This window comes from Labrus bergylta, chromosome 16 (genome assembly GCF_963930695.1).
Source record: "Labrus bergylta chromosome 16, fLabBer1.1, whole genome shotgun sequence".
Lineage (NCBI taxonomy): Eukaryota > Metazoa > Chordata > Actinopteri > Labriformes > Labridae > Labrus > Labrus bergylta.
Genome location: NC_089210.1, coordinates 23,431,345 through 23,451,625, shown reverse-complemented (window position 1 = coordinate 23,451,625; position 20,281 = coordinate 23,431,345). Strand labels below are relative to the sequence as shown.

Genomic DNA, 20,281 nt, shown 5'->3' with positions numbered 1-20,281 from the left:
ACTGTTACCCTTTAGATCCATAAACAGCAAAAGATAAAAAGTGCAGAGCCACAGTGTTGAAAAGGTGCATTATTCCCTTTCCATGTAACCAGAGAACAAACAAACATCAGCCAATGGCTAACTGGGTTCATGATCAAATTGGAGAGTTGAGCGAGCGAAAGTCCTTTGTTGTGCTCACTGTGTGGAAAAAGGGATAATGCAGCTTCCAAAACAATCAGAGATCAAAGAGAGTGACCACCACAGCATACAAAGAGTAGAGGGTCAAACTGCCCGGTAGAGTGGTCACAAAGCATCAGCTCCCCGAGCCGAGCCCACTAGGGTGGCAAACGAACTCGGTAACCACCCACAGAGATAAAAGAGTGTGGACAAACCACTAGCTCGATGACAGACTGAACAGACAAACATCTGAAGCTCAAATGAGTCGATGGAGAGATTTAAAAAAAAATCCACAGACAAAACAAATAAAGAAAAACCCCCTTTGAGAACCAATACAAAAAAAAAAAATGAAGAAAAGAACAAAAAGCATGGCGGACCACCAAAAGCACCTGAGAGCTGAGAGATGGACTAGCATTTGGGAAGAGCAGGTGTACATACCTCCTGAGGAAAGACAACAGCCAAAATCATGGGAACAAACAAACAAACGAAGAGGAAAAGAAAACAACAACAAAAATCAAATTAAATGATAAGGAATTATTACACCACAGTCCTTTTAATCTGCTTCCAGGGAGGATTTGATGCACTGCTTTACAGCTTTTTTTTAAAACCATTTTAAAGAACTCTTTATGTAATGACAGTTAACAGTTTCACCCAGCTGCTGTTATTCTATCATTCCACAAGGGGGAGTTCTACTCAAGACACAGCTACTGTAAAGCATTACATTAAATATCACCTCCACTTCGGTTACATCCATTTCTTTACCTTCCACCTTGATTGTTTTTACTCAGATCCTCCAATGTGAAGTCATTGGAGACAGAGTGATTCTGTAATACCTCACTGTAGTCCATTGTAAAGATTCACAGCGATTTGAGGAATCAATTTCACCTTAAAAGTCCAGGCTTTAAGTATTGAGTCATTGTGAATCAGTACAACAGAGAGAGAGATCTCAGAGAAAACAGAGAATAAAGCGTTCAGGGGTCCGGTGTTTTGGGTCTGTGAAATTACCGGCTGACCTACTGCAAAGGTTTGTCATGATACAGATGTGTGTGTATAGGGTGTTTGTGTCCACACACATGTTGAAGTGAGAAATTAGCAACTGGTCAGAATAAAGAGACACTTAAAAAAACACTGGTTCAATTTAATTAGGGAAAAAAATTATCTGTGAAAAGGTGGACTTCAAAATTTTCTAAAATACTTCACAGTTCAAAGAGAAAAAGTGCCAGCTCCAATAAATACTACTTCTAAACTTTATGAACACTATCCTGGTGTATCAGCTCGATCAGTATTTGTTGCTGTGAGTGTATGAATATGAACTGTCTTAAATAATTCAAAGGCGTCCACATGTGACGGTCTGATCTCCAGGCTTCATTAAAAATACATTAAAGCAGACAGAGATGTCTTCACATATCCTGGTGTGAGTGTGTACACACACCTATCCTGAGACTATAACACACTCACAAATGCACATACACATCAAAGGTTTATTGACCCTGGGGGAGAAATAGGTTATCACTTCGTGGAAGTTGACGACACAAACACATAAGTCATCTATCGGCACTTTGCCACATCGAGGAGTCGCACGTGTGTCCGGGGTCACTCACCCAGTTTCAGCAGCCAGCCCTCTCTGTCCGGGTTGAAGAAAGTGTGCGTTAGATCATTGCCGTCGTCCTCTGGGATTTTGAAAGGCTCATTCTTGATGCTGTCATACAGATTCTATGACAAATAAGTGTACACAGAGCAGGTTTGAGATGAGAAACCACTCACAAGGAGGGGAATAAGAGTAACACTGTAAGTTTTAAAGCTGTATTAACCCTGAGCAGGTCTTCAGGTAAGTCTCCTCCATCATTGATTCCTCTGTTCATGGAGATGAATCGCTCCACGGTAGGCTTGTCCTTCACGTTAGGGTTGTGGAGGCTGGTGTTCAGCATGATGATGGCAAATGATAAGATGTAACAGGTGTCTGAAACACACACACACACACACACACACACAACAAGTGGTGATCACACTGGAAGAGAGAGATGAGCTTTGTGAGACAACAAAAGGTTGCTGTTTGCCACAAATCTGCTGCCAGTTTTTAATGTAGTGTTTAAATATGAATGTAAATTAGCTGAGCTGAAAGGCCTGCACTTAGGGGACCACAGTCAAGCAGAAAGGAGAAGGCGAAGATTCGTTAGCGAGGAGAGTGGGTAGGAGTGAATGGCTGCGCGTGGGCAGCTGAGTGTTCGTCAACACGCACTCTACTGCGTGTGTGTTTGCTAAAAGACGACGTGGCGAGCACATGGCTGACACAGCAGCACTCTATCTGGTCTGTTAGGCTGTTGAGAAGCACCATGAATAATTTACATCCATCTGCATCCATGTTAACGGTAGTCATCTGTCTGCTATGGGCATAATTTCCCAAAAGCCAGACACTCATCACCTCAGCAGACTTTTTGTCTGCTAAATAAAGCCGTTTAGAGATGAGCTGCATTGACATGCCATTAGATATCAGTGCAACACAGAAAAGTGGGCGAAACTGGGAGCTGAAGTCCAGAAAAGTCGATTAAATAATTTCAAAGTTTTCAAAACTTTAATTTTTCTGATTGGGAAATTATATCTGACCTATAACATTCATTATTTAGACCTTATTTGTAATTAATTTGTAATTTTTGGCCAATAACAATAGAGTCATAATGCAAATCAAATCAGAAGTTTTATAACTTTCAATAAGTTCATATCTTGTTCTTCACTGGCGCACTCACACATGAAGAAATCTTTAGGTATTTTTTTTTTTTAATGAATACTCTAAAAGTCGGGCTGTTATTAGACATGAAGGTTCTACCTGTGGACTGGAAAACTCCAGGGTTGCATGTGCAGTAGCGCTGAGCAAAGGCCTCCATCATGCGGTCGATCTTCTGAGCTTCTCCTGGAAGCCGAAAACTCCACAGGAACTGTCTGAAAGGAGACACAGGTGAGTAATCAGATTCAGCTTTATTGTAATTAAAAGCTAAATTATCACTCAGTAAGCTGCAGAATTAAACTGACAGCTGCAACTGTAAAGATATCAACTAAGAGGACTCTATAAAAATGGATGACTTCATATATGATTTAAATTAATAAAGGGAAGCAAAGCTATGAGGGTCCAGCAAAACACTTGCTGAGCTAGTTGCAGGCCTGCAAGGCTCTGTTCAGATGCTGTCTTACCGTAGGGCCTGAACCAGGTTGAGGTCTGTGAACTCATGAAGCTCCACAAAAGCGTGGAGCACTTGGAGATTTAATTCATCTCTACAGGAGAGAAAAAAGGAAAATGTTGTTTAAGAAAAGTCCAAATAAATCTAAAACATATAGTGCAGTCATTAATTATTTCATCATGCCACCCATTTTCAAGAATAATTAACAAATGCTTTTGTCTTTCACATGCCAAAAGAATACTTGTCAATCATACTTTTTATTACAAATTCATAGGTAGTTTCATTCATCCACCAGAGCCCAAAACCAAAACATTTTTCAATTTTTCATTATAAAGATAAAAAAATGGCAAATATTCATAGTAGGAAGCAGGAAGCAGGTACTGTTTGTTTTCTTTAAAATTAAATTGAAAGAGTATTGGTACCAATGTCTCAGTGTAATCATACAACACTGTATGACTCCAAACAGTTTTAAGAGTACACACAAAGTCAAGAACCAAGAGATACCAATTTTTTTATGTTCATGTATTCCTCACTGCAACGCAACTACTGACAGTCCTCTGTTGCTTTTAAACAAGGGCTTTATTAAAAGACCATGACTTGTGTGACATCACTTGTGTCAATTCACCAGTATTGCTAAGCTCCTTAAAAAATCACAAAATACTTTCAGTAATACTTTCAACAACATGCTATTTTCGTGAAGTGGGCCCAATCAGACATTTATCTGAGGCCTCAGCCCATGGTGAGATTTTGCTCACATTGGCTAAAGAGGTCTAAGAAGGTCCGAAGAGACCCCCCCACCCCCATTCGTTTATCATCTGATCTTGATCATGACATCATTTCCAACCTTCCTGACCTTCAGAGTGAATGATCTGCCCTGTGGGATTGTGGGACAGCTCTAAGGAGATCTCGTTTACTGAGTCATATCTAGTCACCACATTTCCCAGTAGACGAGTGACCAATCGGATCTCAAGATCCCAGTGCTGCTCCGGCCCCTCCTTTCAGAATCAAAAACACTTGGAGAGATGATAACAATCACACTGAAAGCATCCATCAATGGCCAAAGCTCCATTTCCTGGTTTGACCTCACAGACCACACCCTGAGCGTAACTCTGCCCTATAGTCCCTGAGCAGTAAATACCATACATCAGATCCATTAGCATGTCCGGTGTTTTGTGTTGAGTCTTATAAGGATGGTCTTAGTTCTCAAGTGAAATTTGTTAATTTCAAACACGTGCATACTTGAGTTGTGAGTGTCTTGATCGTATTACTCATGAATGAGTATGATAATCAAAAACAGATGGAGGCTATTGAGTAAGGGACATCGTCTTCAGAAGATGGTCTAAATGTGGGACCAATAAAGTGTGTTTGAGAAAGGAAGGGCGTGTGCCTGACATAGAGGAAACACAGCAATACGGAAAATATGCACACACTCTACGATGCTTTTATCAACCACTAGAATGGGTGTTGGTGAAAGATAATAAAGAGAATGAGAGGGAGAATGAGAGGGAGATAGAGGGAAATACCAATTACTCTATCTTAATACTGACCTCTCTCCGAGGTAATCTCCAATGGCTGTTTTGTTGAGGCCTTCACCCTTGTAGAGGAATTGAGCAATGTCGTCGCTGGTATTCTTCAGCAAGTCATTCATGATCAGGAACTGGATCCCCTGAGAAAATGACACATCCCCAAGTTATGCACTGCTTATGAGAACATGTGGGACAAATCATATTTCTGAGGCATCAACACAAGTTTTTTTCTACCTACCTTTTTGGGGTCCATGTTAAATTTCTTTCGGCCCATGGCCACCTGTTTATTCCTCTGCATATTTTTCCTGAAACATCAAAATGTAGGTCATGGTTAGCTGTGATTTATGTGTAAATAAATAGGGTTGTACATGAAACAACTTCTGGAGTACATGTAAAAGGACTACAAAAACAAAAGTTTGTATGTATTGTTTTCATAAGTAGAACATTTTCTGGATTAATTGATTGAGCATTTGTTCAATAAAATGTCACAAAATAAAAAGAATCAAATTAGACAATCTCAGGAAACCAGAAAATGTCAATGTTTGAGAAGCTTAAACTAGCTGCTGTTGTTGTTTTTAGCATTTTGGATAAATGACTTTAAAATGCATCTCTTCTCTCTTCTTTCGACAAGGCTCAATACATGTATGCACTTAATTTCCTGAAAGCGTCTTTCCCATTAACATTTTCCATTTGTTCGGCGGAGGCTGGCCTTTCCTCCCCTTCTACAGCCATGACAAAGCATTGATAAAGAGCTTAACATCATGCATATGGGAACATCTAATTTCTCAGGCCTTGAGTTATTCAGGGGCCAAAGTGCAATCCAAATGTCCACCGTCACCATGGTAACATCTGCATCCCCAGCCAGTGAGAGGTCACCACTTCTTCCCACTGATTTACACACACCAGCATTCCTTCTGCCTTTGTCTGCCAAAGTCTGACACTCAACTCTCTGAGGAGCTCAAAACACACCATCAGATACTTTCTTCCATGATCACAGTAAACTTTGATCTCGAGAAGGTGCTGCGACCCTTAATGGGTTTGAGATCCAGGAGAAAGTGCTTTAGGATTATTTGCTAGCTGATGGGATCCCTATCCACTTGAGTAGACCAAACCCAAGCACTTGTCCTCTGGGACCATCCATTGTCTGCTTCTGCCCGTACACCCACTGCATTATTCAATGAGGCCGCCCATCGTGGGGGTGTGCCTGATGAAACATTTAAACTGCCTTAAAAGCATACCCAATTTGGAGAGCATTTTTTTTGTTTGTGGGTGTGTGACGGGATGGTCTGAATCAGCCATCAAACATTAATAACTGACAGCTTCATTTGCTAAGTTAATAGAAGGCAAACAGCAGGCAAATTGAAGCAAAACAGACGGGGAATTTGATGCGTAGGAGAAAAGTGTTTGGTCCCTCTTTCTTACCTCTCCTCAGTGGAACCCAGGTTCTCGATCTCACTCGTCACCTCTGCGATCTCATCCTTCAGCCGCTGCAGAAAAAAGAAATGTTGGTGTTTAAATGTCAGAAGTATGATGTGACAATTAGTTCATCATTGACCTAGAAACAATGCAGACATACGGAGGTGTGAAAGGAGGGTGTGACCGACAAAAACAACTTGCAAATTACTTGTATAAAAACACACAAGAGCTTTTTTTGCTTGACAGTGCAGAGGGTGAGGCTATTACCTCTGTATTAACTCTGTTTGCCCGTAAGCCAGGTCATGTACAGTAAATACGCACATCAGAGCCATTCATTCCATAAAGAGAAGAGAGACACTTATGGCTGCTGATGAGCTAAAACTTTCCACACTCATACACATCCAGTTCTCAGTCCTTCAGCCTAAAAACAGATCACTAGAACCATCTATGTCTCACATCAGTTAATGTTGTTTGCATGTCTGTGCTCTCCTTTAAAATCCTCTAAGGCTGAATTTGATTAGGCAGAGAATATTCAGGGATAACCTCAATACAAATGGAGTAGGAAAGCATAAAAGTGGATTATATTTCATGTGGCTTTATAGTGATTAATGGCCTTAAGAGGCAGATTTAGTTGATCAAGCCAGGCCTGCTGGTGCCAGACTGGCGCAGTTAGGGCACTGCAGAAGGTAGAGGATGGAGATAGTGACGTCGGTGTGATGACAGTGTGGAATAATGGACTGTTGAATATGCGAAGGCTTGTACACAGACAGAACAGACTTTTGACAATGAGAGACTTAAAGGGTTATAATTATGGATCCTCTCAATTCATATCTAGTGTATAATTCCTTATGCATTATACCAACTCACTATAGGCCAAATCACAAAGGGAACATCTGTGTTTTCAAGGCCTGCGCAATCACAACACATTCCTTGGATGCTTGCGTCCACAAACAAAGACTGTGCTCATACAGGAAAGCGAGTGGTTGTGGTCGTGGGCCTTGACATGCGGGATCAGCAGAGGAGGGTGTGGGAGTTGGCAAGAAGAGGAGTCAGTGTGATGGCCACAGAGGAGGAGAGGACAGGGGGCAGGGTGGGGGAGGGACTGTGATGGTGGCCCACACTCAAAAGATAGGGTGTCAGGTCACACCTCCAATATTTGTCTTGAGGCAAGCTCTCCTTGCAAACACAGGACAATCTTTCACCCCTGTGTGTCGTTTGCTTACACGGCTGGTTATTGAGTGTCAGGCTGACCTGAGCAGATCGTACTGATAATCGGCTCTGCTATAAGGTGAAAACATTGTCATAGGCCATGGACAGGAATCAAACAAACCACTTTAGGGAAATTCGGCCGAGCTGATTTGAATCCTGGCTCTCTTTGGAAAGAGCGTACAGATAGTACATCAGGGATATTTCATAAGTACATTCCTCATAAGAGCATAATCCTGCTTTGTCTGTCTGCTGCTGGATCATTCACTAGATTTATTTTTATACACATGCTGTATTTATTTGAATGCTATTTAGTTAAATGACAGAAAAAGATAACTTGTATCCATGAATAGAGGTCTGTGTTGACATACTTCCTCTACATCACAGCTTAACCATCAACAGAAATGGTTTGCTAAGGAAGTGAGCTCTTGGCAGGAAATACCTCACATTCCACCTAGGGTCAAATGTTTGAAAGACTCCTTGCAAAAGAGAAACTGGATAGAAGGTAAATATTTGATCAAAAAGCCAAGGAGCAGCAGATTTTGCTGAAGGCAGTGTAAGTGGGCCAAATGTCTGTATGATGGAGGTCAAGGAATTAAGACCCTATAGCTCCTTGAGCGTCATTTTAATAGGTGGATCACTGGAATTTTATTTTTATTTGGCCAACTGTGGTATAGAGTTTAATAGTGACCCAGATGCACAATTCACATTAAATATACTTTTAGAGTCAAACATATTTAAAGCATTTTAAAATAAAAAAAAGCAATTCTCATTGAAAACTTCAAACAACTCAAACATTATCTGGAAATTGTGTTATTGTCTCACTTTTTTCGACAGAAGAGTAAAACTGAAATGAAAGTGAATAAGATTGAGATGGACGTTCACTGCTTTAATTTCCAAGAATTACAGGCTTGTTTTTTTTAAGAGTATCAACTTTCTCCATGTAAAACAATTAACCTAACAACAGCCCTAAAATCTATTTCAATATTACCTGGATGTCCTCGATCAGCTCCTGCTTGCGCAGGCGGATATTCTCCAGCTCCTGCTGCTCCTCTGGGGTGAGGTCGTCCGGTACTGTAAAGAGATGAGAGAGAGAAGATGAAGGGTTAGGACATAGTTGCCCAAAATATAACGCAGCTTTATCCTTTTCTATGCATATCTCTCCCCTGAGGCATGTCCCTGAAGGCATCCCTATATCAGACATATATTTGCCTTCATTTCAAAAGGTTATTGAATGCACAAGGAAAGTATGCCCCATATAACATTCAATGAAAGTTATTAAGGATATTTCTTGGGGGCGAATCAGACAGTCAACAAAAAATCTCACAAAAATCCACACCAACAAAGGCCAAAGCAACCAGGTGCCCTTTGAAGAGGGTTTAATTTTGTGTGTAATCGAGCCACTTAAATGAAACAGCCTAAGTCAGCCAAGCAGCACTGAGCATCAGTACCAGAGAGGCACAAACGTGACAGGTCTCACAGCGCTGCCAGTCCTCCTGTCACTCTCACTAAAGGCTGTTATAATTAGCTTCATTTGTGTCAGGGACTGAAAGAAAGGCAATGAGTCCTACTAGATGGACAATGTGTTTGCGTGTCTGTGTGAGCGCAAACGCTACTTGCACTCCAAGCATAAAAAAGGGACACAGTGAGTATCAGCACTCTAAGAGCAGGCCAAGCACAATCCCTGTTAAATCCACATAAGCAATGCCCTTAAAGGACATTTACTTTCTTCTCAATACAGAGTCAGCCTGTGATTGAAGCCCAACTTCACTTTAAAAGAGGGCAAATAATCACTTTCTAAATTCCAATCTCTTTGATTAGCACGGAAATGTCAAAGGATATGATCAAAATGCATCTTCCTGTGCATCTATTTCAACATTGATGATGCTGTAGGGGATTGATTTCATCAATGTTTCAATGATGCCTAAGAAAACTTGTTTTTTACTCGGTATAGAAATACATGATCCAGCGTGCAACATGTGTGATCTAATCTAGTTCACGTAGTATGACACTCCAAGCGACGTTGTCATAAGGAAAGATACAAATCATTAGTTCACGCAAATTTCATTCAGATAGAAAGAGTGGCAATCAAAGTCTCTCATCATTTAAAGCGTCCTTAGCTGAGCAAGTCACATCGGTTCTAAGATCATTTAGCCTCTTTTCAATGATTCGCCCAGTGGCCAAGCAGAAGCCCCCTTCTGTGACCTCCCCTCATCAGGCTGTGCTTGTGTTCGCAAACGGTTAACAAGGTAATGGTTAAAGGGTGGTGGAAGATGAGGACAGAGGAATCTTTGACACAAGGTTGTTAATTATCCACTCCACAACTCTCCATCTGCACACAAGTGACTTGAACGAGCATTCTTTCTCTGATATTTGTCAACGCTCTTATGTAACAACATTGATTTCATTTTCGTTTCACATGATTCCCAGAGACTACATAGGTGGAAATTCATAACGAGATCTGTTTTCATATGAATTCAGGATGAACACAGCATTTATTTGGACACATTGGCAATGTAAACGAAAGAGTTAAAGCAGTATACAGTCGAGAAGAAAGAGTACAAAGAAACTGAACTCCAAGCAGCATCATTAAAGTCATCAACACACCCACTCTTTGTCTATGAAGGCTCTGGACAATTATCTGCTCAATTGCACATCACGCAGGTATTGTTAAAGGCAGTTTGCAAGGTAAAGTCTGTTTATGATAAGGCTTTTTTAATTCAGAAATACTCATTCTAACATGTAGCTTCTAGCTCTGGAGTGCAGTGCATGTAGGAAAGGTGATTAGGTGTGAGTGTTTAACTGTGGACACAGTGTACCTGCATTAAGAGGTCAGGGGAATGAAGGTTAAAACAATAAATCTGGAACAGCAATCAATAAAGCAAGGACGAGGCAAGCCATCCAAGAAATTAGAGAGGCAAATACACACAGTAAATATACTTTTTAAGAAGAGTTACTCCAAATGGAGAACCCTAAAATAATGACTTATAGAAATGAATACTGCATATTGGAGAGTGCGCTTATTTTAATAACAGAGGGTACGCTAACCTAAACATCTTGAGGCAATACCCATGACACTGACTGGAATGTCTGTTAATGCTTAACAGGGATAATAGACAAAGGAAGTCCAAAACAAGAGAGTTACAAAACAAAACCCTGTTGTCTTTCTGTCTTGTTTTCCGACGGCTGGGGGAGCACCACAGTCCACTCTAGGTTGACCTTTCACACATTATACCTTACAGCTTACAGCATCCCTGGCTAAGCAGCTACTGTACATCCATCCAAAGTGTTCAGGGTATCCATGAAACCAAAGTCAGATATGTACAACTTTTCATGTTTACCAAGGGAGGATAGTTGGATGGTTGGATAGTCCCTCAAGAACAGCTACTATCAGGGAAGCAATGATATTTTGATTTTGAAAATAGAGATGACGTCAGAGCTGAATGAACACAAGCAGAAAACAAAGTACTGACAGGTCAGATAATGGATGTGTCTTCTTGCATTTAATAGCAATGTCCCCCAGTGGAGTGGACGAGTTCATGTCACACTGAGAAACCACAGAGCAGGCTGCATTTAAGAGAAAAATAAAAGAGGAGACAAGGAGAACGAGCTTGGAGCAGAAAGACCATTATTCTTTCTGTAATATGATGTCAGGTTGGGTGGCTGGTGGACGCCAGAGGCCCCACACAATAACAGGAGAGCAGAAGAAACAACAAAACCACAGAATTCCTGGCTTAGAGGAGGAATACAAAGTGACGGTGAGCTGCAGAGAAGGACTATACCTTCACACAGAGGAGGAGGAGGCACAAAGAGCAGATTGGAAATCATCCAATGTCTTCTTTAAGAATACACCAAAGGAGCTTATAGAAAATCAGTATCTCAGCCCATCATCAGGGCAGATGCATGATGACAACCAGGTCCTTCAAATACAGGGCAGGGAAGAGGCCACTTCAACTGACGTCACCCCGATGATCAGACTCATCAAGGAGCCAATCAGGTACACACGTCACTGCCTTCCTGACTCCACCCATAGTGATCAAAACAAACCAGGGAAGGGAAAGGCCCCACCCATGCATGAGCAAAAGATGGACACCAAGTGGGTGTCATTTCCCAGAATACAGCAGATGAGAGGGGAAACCATCCACTTAAGTAAATGCTGAGAGCTGCTTGCCTCCCTTCGGCTTGGCAGCGCTGCTTGGCTGTCTTTCAGAAAAACCCCTGCACTGGTACGGCCAATGAAAAGAGACTGTCATCAGAACTGTCATCAGAAACAGACAGGAAATGAGAAAGACAGAAGGTAGAAAGGGTAAACGAGGTAAAGAAGGCGTGATGGAGGATACTGTGAACAAGCAAAGTCTCATTATCTTTTAAAACCCACTCACTGATAGTCTTCTATTGCTGATGCAATACTCCATGACATACAGTATTCATCAACTGCTCTGTCTATGTCTGACTTCAGGAGCATCTCAGAAGATTAGGACCCAAAAAGCAGCCTGATTTGGGCGTTCCTACAGTGATTTCCACAGACTGAAAGAGAAACACGGTCCGCCAACATCAGCATTCTTTTAGGGACTCATGCTGCTTAGAAAACAGGTCATTCAGGGGAATATTATGCACATAAAGGCATGCAGTCAGGCACACAGACTGTACACACACCCCTGACACCCACATGCTGACGCCCGATTGCCAACACATTACTGAGAGTCCCACTGCTTTGCTTTTTGTTTCAGATTTCAACACTAACAACATCTGATTGGAACTGTACAGAATGATAATCAGAGTGACTTAATTACATCACAGCAATGTTATCCCCAAGTAACTTAGTCTGTTCTCTTTTCAGAAGAGTAAAACCAAAGTCAGTACCACAAGAAAAAGACAGGAAACTTATAGCCATCTATAAAAAATGTCTAACATACAAAGCTTACTTGAAACTTAGCTTGACCCTTCCAATAAACTCAATTGAAAGTGTTATGCTAAAACGAAGGTTGGGCCGAACAAATCTGGATGCAAGCTGGTTGAAGGCAGATTGTGACAATTTCCCTGTTAAGGCACAGAGACACGCGCCCTTTTGCCAGATCTGGGACAGTATAATCTGAGCTTTGTCCTGCCTTGACCCTCATTACTATTGAGTGCTGTTTAACCCAAATGTATTACTCAAAACACTCATTTTGTTTCCCTTGAGTATAATCATAGTGCCCACTCCTGAACTGATGTAACCCTATCCTCCTCAACAACTGAAAAACTAAAGTTCCTTTATTATTTTCAACCTAACACGATGCATAATTTTAAGGCCATAGATATTTTAATATATTGTCTACAGAGTTTCTCGATGGGCAAAGCAGTTTTAAGTTAGGGCTGGGTCAGCGGAGAGAAACCGAGAGGTTACATCAAGGGAGATACCAATTATAGCTCCCTCTCCCACAGCGGCAGAGCCCACTATTACACATCCTGATTGCCATCCTGGCTGAAGAGGCAGACGTCTCATTTCCACCCAGATCACTGAAAAACTCTCTTTGGAAAAAAAAAAAGGAAATTAGAATTCCCTCCCTCCCTGCAGATGTGACCCAATTTAGTGAGGTCTATACTCAGTGCACAAGGACTCAAAATATCACATTAACTAAATAAGCTACTCCCCTAGGCTGCACCTACAACTATGGAGCCTGGACAGGTTCACAAGGTACACATAACTGTTAAGTTAGAGAGATTTCACCATTCATAGGATCAATTCAGTCTGCATCTAAAGTATATGTTGATGTTTTTAAAGGAAGTTTAGTAGAGGCTTTTTTCCTTTAAAATGTGGAGTCTTGGTCCTTCTCAGGGGTGGACGAAGACAACAATGAATATAATTACTCCACGAGGGGGCCTACGATCTGCTGACTGTGGAAATATGCAAAAAGATACACATCAATTTCTGCCGCCATGTGCCTCCACATGATTACACTTTGATGAAGTGCACATACTGATCAAGGCAAATGAATGACACTAGTAGCAGAAATTGCTCACTGCATGAGATCTTTCATCTGTTCTATGTCTACAGCTCTTTTCCTCCATGTCTCTGTCAGAACATCCATTTACTCCTCACACACTTTCCATTACCCTTGATTGCCCTTCATCTTCTTCCACTATCACATCTTCTTTGAAACCCACAGCTTTTTCTGATTTTAGCCAATCTAATCTCAAAAATCCAACCACCAATTTTCTCCAGCTCTCCACCCCCTCCCCCTGTTCCTTCAGCCTGTTGTTTCTGCTGTGCGGCCTTTGTCCTTACAGTTTCATTGACAGTTCCCTCCAAACTTGGTTAAATGCACCCTGCAGCCCCCAAGGACCCTATAGGCTCCAATCAATTGACCCATAGCCTAAACCAATAAGAGCAGCAGCTGTAACAAGAAGCAGTCTACTTCATGATGAGGTTTAATGCAGTCGGCGCACGACACACGCAGATAAACAATCGATTTTGGGGGCTGGGATGGAAAAAACACACACAGAAGTACATCAAGGTTTATTAAACTGGCGCTAAGCCGTCTGATCTTTTCTGCTGTTTGCTGCTTGAACAACAAAAGGTGATTTAAAACTGGAATGTCTCATCCACTAATCTCTGATCTGAGACTGAATCTCATTACTACAGTAAATCCCAAGGGGACTCTCCCTCATATATATTTGAAAACACACAGACATTAGACGCGCGCTCACGCACGCACGCACGCACGCACAGCTTCTGAACCAGACAGCCAGGAACAAAGCAGAGCAGGGGCTGTGAAGGAATGCCATCAGTCCAACAGAACTTGTTCATCTTTGACCTCCAGATTCAGAGCTACCACACATTAAAAAAGAACCGGACTCATGCTGAAATGGACCACCAGATACGGATAAAGAAAAGAATCTTACAAAGCATCCATACTAGACCTGGCCTGAGGGGTAGGAGGAGGTGAAGGGAGACAGAAAGAGGGGAGATAACAGGAGAAGGAGCCCTGTGTTTGGCCGGGGAGGCGTGGGACAGTGAATGGCAGGAGAACACAGAGACAGTGGGACGAGCAGTGGGACGATCACAGCTCTCCCATTGTGTCTGCATGTGGCTTCTCAGGACATTCCTCAGCAAGGCCCAGGCAGGGGGACTGATGGCTTAAGCATCCTTGGCTTTAATTTTCTGTCTAGCTTCAACATTTTCTCCCTCCCTTCCTTCAGAAACCATCTTCTGTGCCACTGAGATGCTAAAAGCCTTGGTCATTAAGCCTTTGCTTCTGGATGCACTTTAATTGCCCATGATGCTCACACACATCGACCACTGACAGCAATGTACAGCCAAGTCATTGGCCTTCTGCAACAGTACTCCATCAAGCATCATTCAGTTAAGTTCCTTTCATTTGATTATATCACAACATAACACATACAGGCAGGGGGATGACAGGACAAGCAAGCAGAAACAAACTACAAGTAATGTATATCATTCTAATACCAGTTAGGCTATTTTTGTTCTGAATTATGTCTTGCTTCACCGATTTTATATTTAATACTATCAAAGTCAGGCTGAAGTGGATGCAAAGTCAATCAAAACATGCCAAAATCCCAAATGACAGCAAGCACCTTAGAGGACAATCTCCACAAACAAACAGACTTCTGGACAATATAAAAAGATTCATTCAACAAATGGAAGTGCAAACCTTTTGGAGAAATCCTTTGCTGACTTTCCGAAGAGCTCCTCTTCTGTTTCTACTCCAGCTTATCTCTCCTTCTTAATATAAAAAGTCCCAGTTCTTCCTTTTTTTCTGTAAGCTTCTGTGTCTTAACTCAGTTGTACCGGATGTCCACATGTCAAGCAGAAGAAAGAAGGAGCCGGCTCCTCCAACCAGGCAGAGAGATGCTGCCGGTTTTCCTCAGCTGTACAGCTATCAGCTGCCAGCATGCTCACAGCACACTGACACAGTCCATTTGGGGAAGGAGACTTCCTTACAACCTCACCCGCTCCTCTCCCTCCCTTTCTCTCTACTCTCTCTCTCTCTGTTTAGATGTCACTACCATTAACATGAAGGCTCCACCCAGTGGCCATTCCTTTCCCTGCCTCCTCCACACACAAAATATACATAAATCACATAGCAAGGTCTTCTCCTAAAACTGTGACATTTTGATTTAATATGCTGTATTCTCAAGTATTGCAAACTTATGTTGGGAGAAATCTGAAAAATAAAAAAACATTTTTATATCATAATTCATGAATTTATGGCAATTATATACTGTATATACATATAAGTTTTACACCCGGCTTCAGAATAACCTTGTAATGCTTGACTAACACTGACCAGCAGCACTTCAGGGCTTCAGCTCACAATGTATTGTCATTATTAATTATAATATCCTTTATTTTCTCAACTTTTAACTGGTAGTTTGGTCCACAAAAGTCAGACAGTAGTGAACAATTTTGTATTGTTTCTCAAAACATGGGCTGACAAACTTAAAATGTCTTATTTCCTCCCCATTCTAGAAAATGTAAGTCTATTTTCATAAAGGCAGGGAGAAACCAGACAAAAGAAACTGGAATCAGTGAATGTTTCCTTATTGTCCTTTAAAAGTTACTTAGACAAAATCATCACTTTGTAAATAGTTGCAGATTTAAAGTTGACAACTAATCAATTCTTCGACTTCATAAAACAAACAAAAACAGCGTTTTAAAGGTTAAGCTGCTATATCATACGACCCAAAGCCAGCAGCCAGAAAACATAAAGAGACTCATGTCTAAACTGGGTCATACAAATAATAATTTATTCATATGCCACCTGTCCCTTTGGGAAATATTAAACTGTTCAGTAACTCCCAAGATAACTTATAAAGGACTAACAACAACTTGATGGTGAATTGATACGTAGACACATTCGGTTACGTCCCATCTTTTATGAGCTGTTGTTATGAGTCAGTTTCACACAGGTCTCCTCTCTCCGGATCAGTCATGCGACCAGTCATGTTATCATTATCTCCTCCCACGTCAACAACTGAGTCTGTGCTGAAGACAATCGTGTATTTTTTTAAAAGATTAGTTCATGAGCAGCACCCCAGTGATGCATGCCAAAAATTGCACAGAATTCCCTGCATTCTTCTGCTTGGCTCAGAGCAGCGTTTTTTTTACAACACGAGTGTAAACTTGCCCCTGGTTCGTCTGCAACACAGAGCAGATGTGAGTGCTTGCCTCATGTCTGCGAGTCTTTGATGAGTCAACCTGGAGCCCTCTGCCGTGCTGTCTGCACTCTGCAGTCCCAGAGTGACGGAGCTTCCTCTGACTATACACATTGTGGGATCCATGTGTTAGCAGGGTTATAGCCAGTTCTGACAGGGAGCTGACAAGTGACGATACATGTCCTGTGTAAGTTTTATATGTACAAACAAAAAACTTTGCTTCAAATGGAGTTGCATAAAATAATCTGAAATCAGCATTACAAGAAATCTATAGGGCCAACATTAAATAATCATTTAGAAGGCAATTCTTAAGAGGTCGAGCCCTCTTTTCTCAACAGACAGATTTCCTCGGTGATGTGGTTTTTATCAATAACGCTTTACTATTTAAAAAAATGCAAAAAGATCAAGATCAGATACTTTCTCCCTCTATTTTTCTCAGAAATGTAGAAAATCACAGAGGACTCTGTCTAAAAAATTATTAATACAGCAGTAACACAATTAGAAAACAAACAGCATTCTTGGCAAACCTTGCAGGAAATATACCAGGATTTGTCTGAATGTAGCTGAAGCCTGCTGTGTGTCCTCTCTGCTCTGCGCTCGAACACAACTGTGACACAGCAGTTCAATTCTTACACAGGTCAAAAAAATTCTGAGATTTCATGATAACCATTTGGAGTCTCTTTCAGACAAACATCGTGGCAGACCAACGGAGGGCAGAGAAGAGAGACAGCGACCTGGTGGCACTGGCTACTGTTTCTTTAGAGTCCTGACTTGAAGAGTGTTGGCTGGAGGTAACACGCCATTACCCGACTGACACACAGAAATGTCCAAAACACAACAAAAAAAGGTTAAGAAAACAAGATCCTCCCTCTTATTATCCTATGATCCTGAAAATATCTGGACATTATTCTCTTTTCTCTTGACACCCACTTCTGTCACCACCACTGCACTGCACATCATCACACTTTCAGACTGGTTCATAAAAACATCCTAAATATTAAAATATTGGCTACTGCCTTTGTCCTGCTACTTCAACACGGGTCAGGTCAGGTCAGGTGCAGGGCAAACAAAAAGTCCTGGCATACAGATCACACTAAAAGATGTGTCCCTGTTGCTCCCCCATCACAATATGAGCATCCCCAGTCTGCTCACTGTGTGTGAAGGAATGCTGGGACCAGAGGATGTGACTGGGTGGGAACTGAAGCAGGAGAACATATAGCGAGGCCTGACACCATACACACAGCTTTGGTGTAAAAGCAAACATACATTCAACGCTACAGCATAAACATCCTGCAGCTGCACACATAAAACCCTATCATTATGAGCACAAAAGATCGGCTTTCTCAAATAATCCCCGGTCCATTTTATTGGCATTTATCAACATTAGTTGTTTTTATAGGCCAGTGTGGAGGCTTCTCAATGTTTTCTCAAAAGCGGAAGTGCTATTTAAACCCACAATGCATGCCTTTGTGCTCTGATCCTGTCGGCCTTGATTCTTATCGTGGCTGCCCTACTATCAACATCCTCTCTTGCCAGTAAAACACACACATACATCTAGAAAATACATGACAGGAAAGCTGAATTAGAAACTACTCTTTTTTTTCCTCTCCAAGCATTTATATTGCCGTCTCAATGTGGATTTGTTTTTCTTTAGAAAAGCAGTATGGAAATTTCAGCCCACACTCAAATTCTAAATGTCACTTTCCGTCAAGCATATTGTCAGCTTCCTGTTTGTGAGCGGTTCTTCGTAGTTCGGGGGAGGGGGGGGGGAGCTGTGTGGTGGCACCCACCCATCCTGTGGGAGAGGGTTCAAAATAGCTGTTCCTTCTTCTCTAGACGTAAATGCTTCTACTCTATCACAACACTGATGGCATGCACTGTGATCTGAACGTTGCTCAAAAAACGGGGGTCAGATAACGACTCAGACAATGCAGCTATACAACTCAGTGTGCCTGCTCAGCATTGTTTACCCCTTTGACAAAGTTGCTATGGTGCCAGCTCTTTGTATGCATTTTGAGTGCATAACCCTCTAACAATAATGGCCCAAAATCATTTGCACAATAACAAAATAAAATAATAAAAAATTGAGCTCATCATTTTATGGCCTGAACTGATGGTTGCAGTTTTAAATTACTTCCCTGCAGCCCAAACAAATAATGCACACATAATGCTTTAACCAAACCCTGACATGCACCCAAACACATGTCCTGTTACCAAATCAGCAAACTCCTTCAAAGTGCATTCTCGCTGGAGTTTCTGTGAGGTCCCATTTTGAGTTTGTTGGCCCTATCAACAGAAATTATCACAGTTTTGTCCTGCATGAAAATAACTCCAGGCGTGTCTGTACCTGATGCAGACAAACCTGAAACTTACATAAGTCAGCACATGGAGAGAGGAAAGAAAAATTAACTGCAGGCTGAGAGCTGTCCAAGATTTAAAGAAAGTCAAGTGATTGAGTGAAAAATGCTGTTGCAATAATAGTAGCACAAAAAAAAAATATGTGCCCTAGCTTGTTTCTGTCTGAGAGACAGAGAAGTAAATTATTGCCAATTTGAAGCCTGAGTGGGTCGAAAACTTTGGCAACAATTCTACGATTTACAGCATCTCGCAAAATCTTTTACAGTTCAGAAGTATCTGATCAACCTGAGGGACGTAGATGAGAAGTTTATAAGAGTGACAACAGCTTTGATGCAAATCAACCATAACTGTCAATAAGTTCAATTTGCTGAACATGCCGTTTCAATAAACTGACAACACAAAGAATTTGTGACTTGGATCATGACAAAACAGGTTATTTTGAATATAATAATGATTAATAATTTGTGAATGTTTTAGCTAATTAAACTATACGTATCAGTAGGCTACAATACTCCAACAGAGAACAAACATTAAGATAAACATTCCCTCTTTTTATATAGAATTATTAATATTTCGGAGCGGTAAAACTAGGCCATCAGCAGACAAAAATGTTGTTCAAACCATTATTGAATTTTTGAAAAATACAATAATGACCATGTTGTTCACACATTTATGTCTTTCTGGACATTATTATGACAGGTAGCAGTGGTTGAAATACTGAATCCCATTGTCTTGCTGGTGAATCCTCCCTTAAAAATGTCAGCAATGCAGCCTGGCTGTTGCTGAGCTACCAAACATAAAACCTACAACAACACCCCTGTAAAGTAAATATGCATTTACCCAATTGAATGGGGCAATAACTACTTAGAATGAACACCAGCTGAAAGTGCAGAACAGGAAAAGAGCAGCAACCACTGCAGAAAGAAGGCTAAAATATAATTATGGGGAAATGATGACGGTTATCTAACAGCGGGCATCATAGTGCCAGGCAGGGCCCATTAGAGCTCTCAGCGCCTCTCATTAGGGAACCATTAGTGACAACTACTTTAACTTCCCAGACCACCCACCTCTAAGTGGCAGAGACAAATGGACTCTGAGAGAATCGACTGTTCCCCTCTCTCATCTCGGTCAAAACAATGCAGCAGTGTGCGAGGCAGGCTGAGCCACGGCCACAAAGAGTGTTGAAGTTTTCCCCTCTCCATGAGCAGAACAAAAGAGCAGCAGCATATAACAGGATCAGGCTGTCAGACATTCACTGTTCTTAACACGATTAATAGTGACGCA

The 20,281-nt window shown here is 41.4% G+C and overlaps 1 protein-coding gene across 4 annotated transcripts in view; it reads right to left on the bottom strand.

Annotated features, from left to right (window-relative positions):
- Positions 1-20,281, bottom strand: part of cyth1a (cytohesin 1a) — a 41,708-nt gene that overhangs the window by 5,759 nt on the left and 15,668 nt on the right. For 2 of the 4 annotated variants that reach the window (XM_020646996.3, XM_020646987.3), the window contains exons 2-9: positions 8,469-8,551; positions 6,278-6,342; positions 5,094-5,160; positions 4,877-4,995; positions 3,343-3,423; positions 2,981-3,093; positions 1,968-2,116; positions 1,757-1,869 (exon numbers count right to left, since the gene is read on the bottom strand). In XM_020646996.3, the coding sequence (XP_020502652.1) occupies positions 1,757-1,869; positions 1,968-2,116; positions 2,981-3,093; positions 3,343-3,423; positions 4,877-4,995; positions 5,094-5,160; positions 6,278-6,342; positions 8,469-8,551 (790 nt within the window). Of the gene's footprint in view, positions 1-1,756; positions 1,870-1,967; positions 2,117-2,980; positions 3,094-3,342; positions 3,424-4,876; positions 4,996-5,093; positions 5,161-6,277; positions 6,343-8,468; positions 8,552-15,135; positions 15,383-20,281 lie in introns of those variants that run through there. The other 2 variants (XM_065964712.1, XM_020646979.3) reach the window with 2 other exon arrangements.